The sequence below is a fragment of the Capsicum annuum genome, chromosome 12, assembly GCF_002878395.1.
Source record: "Capsicum annuum cultivar UCD-10X-F1 chromosome 12, UCD10Xv1.1, whole genome shotgun sequence".
Taxonomy (NCBI): domain Eukaryota; kingdom Viridiplantae; phylum Streptophyta; class Magnoliopsida; order Solanales; family Solanaceae; genus Capsicum; species Capsicum annuum.
This window is the reverse complement of record NC_061122.1, coordinates 1,993,468-2,001,668: the sequence shown is the minus strand read 5'-3', so window position 1 is coordinate 2,001,668 and position 8,201 is coordinate 1,993,468. Positions and strand designations below refer to the sequence as shown.

Below are 8,201 nucleotides of genomic sequence, written 5' to 3'. Positions count from 1 at the left end.
CAGGAACTTAAGGGTGTGACTCCCATGTCCAGCTTTCCGGGTTTGAATCCCTATAGCTACATACTATTTTTAATAAATTTTTTTGAGCACCCACAACGTTGAAATCCAGGGTCCGTTGAAATCCAGGGTCCGCCATTGTATGGTTTGTATATAAACTTGTCACTTAACCATGAGAAACTAATTCACATGTACACTTCACTAAGATCACTTAACATGGTAAATTGTACTCTTAAAATTGGGAAGTAAACGAGCTAGAGAAATATCAAGGAACAAGTTACTCTGATGTAGTCATTTGTATTGTATCAACTGTTCCATTAACAAAACAAGCAAAATTGTTCGTTTATTTAAAAAGCTGGGGTGAGGCTGCCTAGACATCCCTTCCCCGACACCCACGGAGTGGGTATGAACCGGGCCGACCCCTTTTTACAAAATATGAAACATACTCGTCGCAGCAGCAGCTCCTCTATAGTCTATATGTCTTCAGGTCCATTGATGTCCTGGAAATGAATGAACGACATTAGATACCCTAGTTAAATATAAATCTGGTGGCTCCTTTAGGTGTTCAGATCGAGTGTATTACCTTGTCGGCAATCACCGCACCATCTGGAATTTCTAGCTTCAATCCAGCTTTGGCAGCAACCGTCACTTTCCCCTGTATACGCAGAAGAAGATTAAAGACACCATTAGATTTTCAGACACAAATCGAAAGTAGGTTAATGTCATTGGTAGGTCGTTAACTGCACATCAAAACAAATGCACTCAATAAAGATGAAGTAAGTTTAGCTGATCACCTTCAGGGTAACACCAGATCCGAACCATACATCACCGGTCACCTTCAAGCTATCCAGATCAATGATGCTGGGAATAGACTTGAAACGAGCTAAGAAGTTGGCCACCTGAGAAGGCAAGACATTAACTAAATTCAGCCAAATGTCACATAAATCTACAGCAGTAATCTACTTAAGGAGTTGATGCTAACTTTCTTGAATTCAGGTCCCAACTCAATGGATGGGTTGGATGGATTAGACCTGGCTGGGTTTCGGATGACATAGCCCTCACCAGTCAAGGTGTAAAGATCAGACTGCAAAGATATACAGGTGGATGAGCACACTACATATCATTTAAGTTAACTGAGGATAGATAGTATTGTAACCAGCACAATGGCAGATCGTAATTAACCTGGACAAGGAGCAGATCTGAAGTTGCTTTCACTGGAAGGAAACGAGATCGAGGAACATTAGCACCAATTGCCCGGTCAAAGAACTGGTGGAATAAAACGGTAATGAGTAACGTTAGATAGGAGAAAATATCACCAAAAAGAGGAACAAAGGCGACAAAAATATCAAGATTTAAGGATGAAGTTGGCTATCTAAAGACACAGTGTTAAGTTTGGCATACCTTAATTGCAGCACCGGCAGCAGTTTCAAGTTGAAGAACTTTGACTCCGTCCACTTCCTGATAATGAATATTGGCTAGTTAGGCACTTAGACGAACTGTTGCAAAACTTGGACAAGTGTTAAACAAGCACAAAGTGATACCTTTGGGTTGGGAATAATCTCCATCTTGAGTGCATCCGCTTCTACAAGTCTTTTGATAGCACTCAGATTCACCCACCTGCAAAATAGCAAGCACTCTCAATTAGAACATGCTTCATGACAAGACTGCTAAATAAAACTTGGAGTAGGTCATAAGAGAGATTATATCGCCTTACAGGTTGTTGGTGTTGAAAATTTTGAATTTTTCAATTGACTTGAACTCATTGACCTGTACCAAGCAAGTGAAGACGGAACATCAAACTAGCCACCTTTTGGATGAAATGAAAGAATCGCATACATCATCGTGTTAAGAGGAAAAAAAGATCAAATTGGCAAAGAAAAAGGTAATGCAATTTCAAACTCATCTTGAATAATATCACCAAATATTGATCTAGGAGAAAAAACAAGCATTTGCAACTTGAAACTAGCTACCTAAAAGAGATGTAGATGATATAAATCTATTTCAACAATAGCTTTTTATCCCAATTAGAGAATTGTTGACTAAAACATATTATTCTTGGAAACCTTGGTCACTTTCCCGTTTCCATGCACCTTCTAATAACACTTCACATATAATACAGCAAAAGCAAAAACTAAAGGAATAAACAGGAGATACAACTCACATGTTCATCAGGGACTTGTGCTATTTCCAAGAGCTGCAACACCACAGAAGAGTAGCTTAATAAGAAACTTTTGCAGAAGTAGCTCATATATATTAGCAAAAGGTATGCAAGCAGCAGCATAACTATCCCAAATCTTTCAGAGAAACAAGAAAATTACAAAGAGTGCCACAGCTTATGCAATTCAAAACTGATTTGCTTTTAAAGTATCTCGGCTATAAATAGCTACCGAAGAAGATTGAGTAAACTGATTAATTAAGATTAGAGGCCGCAAATCAAGTTAGTTCAATAGATGTGTACTTGTAATTATAGCTGAAAACACCAAGACTGAAGACCAAATCTACCTCCTAAATACTAGCCTCAAGGAAGTAGGAACCAACCAAGCCACTACTTCAATTTCTGTATTGATTCTTTCTTCACCGCCAAATAAGAATAATACATCTATACCCAACCAGATGACACAAAGACAGGAATCGCTTATGAACTTCTGATATAAGAATATAATAAAACTTACCTGTACTTTTCCTTCATATGAGATTAAGGTGCCACCCTTGACATCAGCTAAAGTTTTGGGAGTAACCTGCAATACTCATCAAACTTTATAATTGAAGAAAGTACTAGTTTAACACCGTCTTAAAATAAGAGTGCCGAGTCAGTACCTCCATGCAATACTCATTTTTGTTTAGGATCAAATGATTTAGGATTTCTGCAATATCAAATTAAGGAAAATATAATGCACTTTTCATGGCAATTGAGAATGGTTTTAGTGTCAAAACCTTCTTCATGATTGAAATGTTATTAAATGCACACAAAAGAACAGTAGTTTATTCAACAATGCAAAATCATAGCAAGGATACTCAAATCAACAATGGCGCCCAAGTTGTCTGAGTTCGCAACAAAGACGTATTCCTTGCCCTGTGTATAATTGAAATATAACAATTAACAGCCAGCATTTCAAGTTGATGGTAAAAGTAAAAATGGTCACCAGAATACTTGATAGTAAGGTGTAATGAGCAGCAAACCTTTGCTAGTAGTGCATCAAGCTTTCCACTATTCATCAAAGAAGGGAAAACATCACCATGACCCGGAGGGTACCTGTACATGAGTAATGTACATTAGCCAAGTAAATATACATGTTATATCTACAAAAGGATTAGAAAAAGGAATCATAATTCTTAAAGTCTGCTCGATATAGACACTTTTGAAGAAAGTAACTCAACAAAGATGTTCCAAAACTTGAATTAAGATTCATTTAAACAAAAAAAAAAAAAAGAACACATCATCAGGAAGACAAGGAAGACATCTTAAACTGTCAATTACCATCCATCTTTTCCGGAATTGCCTTTGCATGGAAGTGGGGTAAAGTCTTCAGTAACCAGGCGAGGGTACTGGCTCTGTAAATATTTAACAGCAAATGTTAAATCCCTCTTTACAAATTCAATACTTTTCCAGCGCAGAAACAAGCTAATCGATACTTGTTATCGCTTATGATAAGTCACACCAACCTGATTGAATGTATGAATATCAATGTTTGAGTTCGCATATTTTTCTACAATCTACATAGAGGATGCAACGGCAAGAAGTCAGCACTTGCACTTAGCCAAACAGGAAAACTTAACTATGAAAGAGAAGACATCAAAGATATATTACTTCACCTTCAGCGTATCGTCATGGGTGTTGAAGGAATTCATCAAAAGCAGGGGAACACTACATCCGAACTTGGCATTGAGGGCCTACAGAACAAGAGTTAATCAGTGAACAAGAACGAGTAAAATACCAGGACAGATTAAAATGCTCCATTAATATGGAGGTACCTCAATTTGCTTGACAATCAAGTCAAGGAATGTCAAACCATTACGAACTTCAATAACTGATCTGCATCGAAAATAAATGAACTTCAGAATTTCTACCTCTTATTAAGATCGACAAAATGCAAGCCACAACTTTTCTTTTAAATGGAGAACATCATATCCATGGTATTCCAACTCTGCCAAGTTTTAGTGGCAATTAGATCACGTAACAGTTAAGAACTTGAAGATGCCCCCATCAACCAGAATAGACAACTTAAACTACTCTTCAGCTGACGTATAAAGAAACTCTAATTTAAAAGCAAAATTAAATAGCTAAGCACATTGCTTTTGTAGACCCCCCCTGATGAATACACTCTAGCATGAACAAACTGAAAATAACAAAAGCAAGGAGTATCATGTGCTAACATAAACCAGCTCATACGCAATTTTCAGGGTGCCAGCAGAAAAGTTTATATACAGCATCAGATGAAAAAAGACATAGAAGGTTGAGTATAGCACTCTGGATCCACCAACAGTATTCACTTTCAAACAGTTGGTGCCGTTAAAAGATGAGTTAACGCAAATAAAGCAACCTTAATGAAATCAGATTTGCAAAATACTCTGTTTCAAATACTTCAAAACTTAACATTAGCTAGAAAAATACTGCAAGTACATACTTGGGACCGGTGCATCCCATTGTTGTTCCCAAGCCTCCATTGAGCTTCAAGACAACAAGTTTGTCCAAAAGCTTCTTAGTCTCCGCGGGATCTGCATTGATAAAGATAATAAAGCATCTCGGCAAAAATATTCAAATGGATCTAACACTAAACAATCCGTGTCGACACTTGTTGATTATGATATGACAGATCACAAAAAATATGAACTTCAAATAATACAGTACAAATACCTTCGGAAAGAGGTGCTAACTTGTCATAAGGCACCACCACCTCATCAGTTGGTGTCTGGATCTTACTCCAGTCAATGTGCTGTGCTTCACCACTACGATTACACAATGCCACAACAGATCAACAGTCAATAACAAAAAACTAAAAAAGACAAAAAAATCAAAAAAAGTAAAGTGATTTAGGCTTTTCAAAGCTACAAACTAACTTGATCTGCAAAAGCTCGGTATGCATATTTTGAACACACACACACTATACAAACTAACTTGATCTGCAAAAGCTCGGTATGCATATTTTGAAAACACACACACTATACAAACTAACTTGATCTGCAAAAGCTCAGAACTTTATGTACATATTGCGCGCGCACACACACACACTATACAAACTAACTTGATCCTCAAAAGCTCGGATTATATACATTTTGCGCACACACACTACATACAAACTAACTTGATCTGCAAAAGCTCGAAATTTATGTACATTTTGTCCACACACACACTCACTACATAAAACCATCTTGATCCACAAAAGCTCGGAAATTTATGTACATTTTCCCCACACACACACTACATAAAACCATCTTGATCTGCAAACGCTAGAAATTTATGTAAATTTTGCACACACACACACTACATAAAACAATCTTGATCCGCAAAAGCTTGGAAATTTATGTACATTTGGCACACACATTACCCACTCCCCATATACAAACAAAAACTAAAACATTCAAAAATCAGAAATGCTCAGTTATCTGCTCTTTTGTGAGCTACAACTAACTTGATCTGCAAAAAATAGGAATTTATGCAAATTTTGCACACAAACACAAACTATACAACCTAACTTGATGTGCAGAATCTCGGAAAATTTATTTAAATTGCAATTGGGGGCCAACAACGACTTTATATCAAGTAAATACTCAGCATTAAATTAAATCACAATTCACATCCAAAAAATCTAATAAAATTACAATTCTAATCACTATTCAGAACAAATAATCAGAAACATAACATCTCCAGCTGCTAACTGTGCCTTAGATAGCGACCTACAAGATTAATAATAAATCCAGATTCCTCCTTACACAATTCCATTAGTGAATAACCAAAACTAAAACTAAAACTTAGAAATGTGAACTGATCCGTGCTTTTCTAGCTACAAACGAACTTTATGTGCAAAAATTATGTAAATTTAGTGCGCAAACACTACAAATCAACAAGTGGCAATCAACGATATCAAATCACGCATTTACACAGCACTTAGTGAGTAATAATCAGAATAATTTCTCCAACTATTATTAAGTGTACCTTAGATAGCGACCGACAAGATTAATAATAAATCCAGACTCCTCCTTACACAATGCCATTACAGATCAACAGTGAACAACCAAAACTAAAACAAAAACTTAGAATGTGAACTGATCCGCGCTTTTCTAGCTACAAATCAACTTTATGTGCCAAATATTTGAAAATTTAGTGCGCAACCACTACAAATCACGCAATTACACAGCACTTACTGCATAATAATCAGAATAATTGCTCCAACTATAAGAGTATATAGTGTGTGTGCGCAAAATGTGCATAAACTTCAGAGCTTTTGCAGATCAAGTTAGTTTGTATACTCTGTGTGTGTGTGTGTACAAAATTTATGAAAATGTGAACTGATCCATGCTTTTCTAGCTACAAACCAACTTTATGTGCAAAAATTTTGAAAAGTTAGTGCGCAAACACTACAAATCACGCAATTACACAGCACTGACAGAATAATAATCAGAATAATAGCTGCAACTATTATTAAGTGTTTTACCTTAGATAGCGACAGACAAGATTAATAATAAATCCAGACTGGTTTTCTAGCTATAAATCAACTTTATGTGCAAAATCTATGAAAATTTAGTGTGCAAAATCTATGAAAATTTAGTGTGCAAACACTACAAATCAACAACTGGCAATTCTTAGTGAGTAATACTCAGAATAATAGCTGCAACTGCTTTAAGTGTTTAATAATAAATCCAGATTCCTCCTTACACAATGCCACTAATGAATAACCAAAACTAAAACTAAAACTTAGAAATGTGAACCGATCCGTGCTTTTCTAGCTATAAATCAACTTTATGTGCAAAATCTATGAAAATTTAGTGTGCAAACACTACAAATCAACAACTGATAATTCTTACTGAGTAATAGTCAGAATAATAGCTGCAACTGCTATTAAGCGTTACCTTAGATAGCGACCGACAAGGTTAATAAATCCAGATTTCTCATTTTCACTGCTCAAAAACAATCAACAATTAATCAGCAACTGGATCCAAAACAGTTTAATTCTATCATAAATTGTAAAAAAAAATACCTGATTTGGTTAAGGGAAGCAACAGCAGATTTGAGTTTGGAGAGTTTATCAGTATCGGCAGGAGAGAAAGCAGTAGCAGTAGCCATAGCTGAAGAAGAAGAAGATTGTGATGTTGGAAAGTTCTGGAAGAGTGTGAAAGAGAGAAGTGATAGAGTGCGTGTCTGTGTGTGAATGAAGAGCTATATATATATGGTAAGAGTTGTGAGTTGCGTAAAGCGTCAGAGAGAGTGTCTGATGGTGTTCATTAAACATGTGGCACCGCACCTAATTTTATTTTTTTTCATCCGATATTCGATACCCACATTAGAATCCGACTAATTTAGACTCGCACCGAATAAGTCTATTCAAGGATAGCGCTCGACTTTTTCATACTCAAAGCTTGAACCCGAGACCGGTTAAGGAAGGATTCGCACCAGATAGGTCCCATTCAAGAGTAGCGCTCGATTCTTTTATACCCAAAGCTTGAACTTGAGACCGATTAATAGAGGAGCAGCCTCATTCGTTACTCCCACATCGTTTGGTGGTGGCACCACACCTAATTACATTTAAGCCTAAAATGTGTTACTAAATTTTAGACTACTTTCCTTTTAGCTTATGATTTACTAGTCATCTTACTATAATTAAAATATAATTTAATTTTAAATTTTCACTAAAATTATTTTTTATTATATTTGATTGAAAATATTAGTTAATATCAGAATTATTTATTTCACCATTTACATCATAATAATGAAATACGTTACCTTATATATATGATAAGATAACTAATTTCAAGTAATTTCGAGATCAATTATTTTGGGATAACGTTTTTCTAACTAAATAAGAATATTCTTAATGAAATACTTTACAATCACATAAATATTTAAGAATTATTTTAGACTTTTAATTTTGAAAGATTTTTTTTCTTAAATAACATGTCATATAAAACGAAAATATATTAAAGGTAGAATATTTACGAAGGAAGTATATTAAAGGTAGTATATTTACTTATTTTTTAAGTCCAGAAAT

At 35.5% G+C, this 8,201-nt stretch overlaps 1 protein-coding gene across 2 annotated transcripts; it reads right to left on the bottom strand.

Annotated features, from left to right (window-relative positions):
* Positions 1–262: 262 nt before the first annotated feature.
* Positions 263–7,442, bottom strand: LOC107850962 (UTP--glucose-1-phosphate uridylyltransferase). 2 transcript variants are annotated; one of them, XM_016695823.2, is made up of 21 exons: positions 7,194–7,442; positions 7,066–7,113; positions 4,853–4,944; positions 4,623–4,713; positions 3,970–4,030; positions 3,811–3,888; positions 3,661–3,711; positions 3,476–3,549; positions 3,178–3,250; positions 3,013–3,070; positions 2,815–2,861; positions 2,670–2,735; positions 2,159–2,191; positions 1,712–1,764; positions 1,539–1,614; positions 1,399–1,455; positions 1,180–1,263; positions 980–1,081; positions 792–896; positions 581–652; positions 263–497 (listed from the first exon to the last, which is right to left on the bottom strand). In XM_016695823.2, exons 1-21 carry the CDS (start codon positions 7,277–7,279, stop codon positions 471–473), a joined length of 1,434 nt encoding a protein of 477 aa, XP_016551309.1. In that variant the 5' UTR covers positions 7,280–7,442; the 3' UTR covers positions 263–470. The 2 variants fall into 2 exon arrangements, with proteins under 2 accessions (XP_016551309.1, XP_047256480.1); XM_047400524.1 differs by lacking the exons at positions 7,066–7,113; positions 7,194–7,442 and adding an exon at positions 6,152–6,225.
* Between the last annotated feature and the right edge of the window lie 759 nt (positions 7,443–8,201).

What these genes read in the sequence shown, in the direction of transcription:
- LOC107850962 (XM_016695823.2), bottom strand. Translation starts at nt 7,279, where the DNA reads ATGGCTACTGCTACTGCTTTCTCTCCTGCCGATACTGATAAACTCTCC. An exon ending in CTTGTCGGTCGCTATCTAAG is followed by an intron (nt 4,945 to 7,065) that starts GTAACGCTTAAT and finishes GTGTAATCGTAG; the next exon opens with TGGTGAAGCACAGCACATTG. An exon ending in ATTTTCAACACCAACAACCT is followed by an intron (nt 1,615 to 1,711) that starts GTAAGGCGATAT and finishes GCTATTTTGCAG; the next exon opens with GTGGGTGAATCTGAGTGCTA.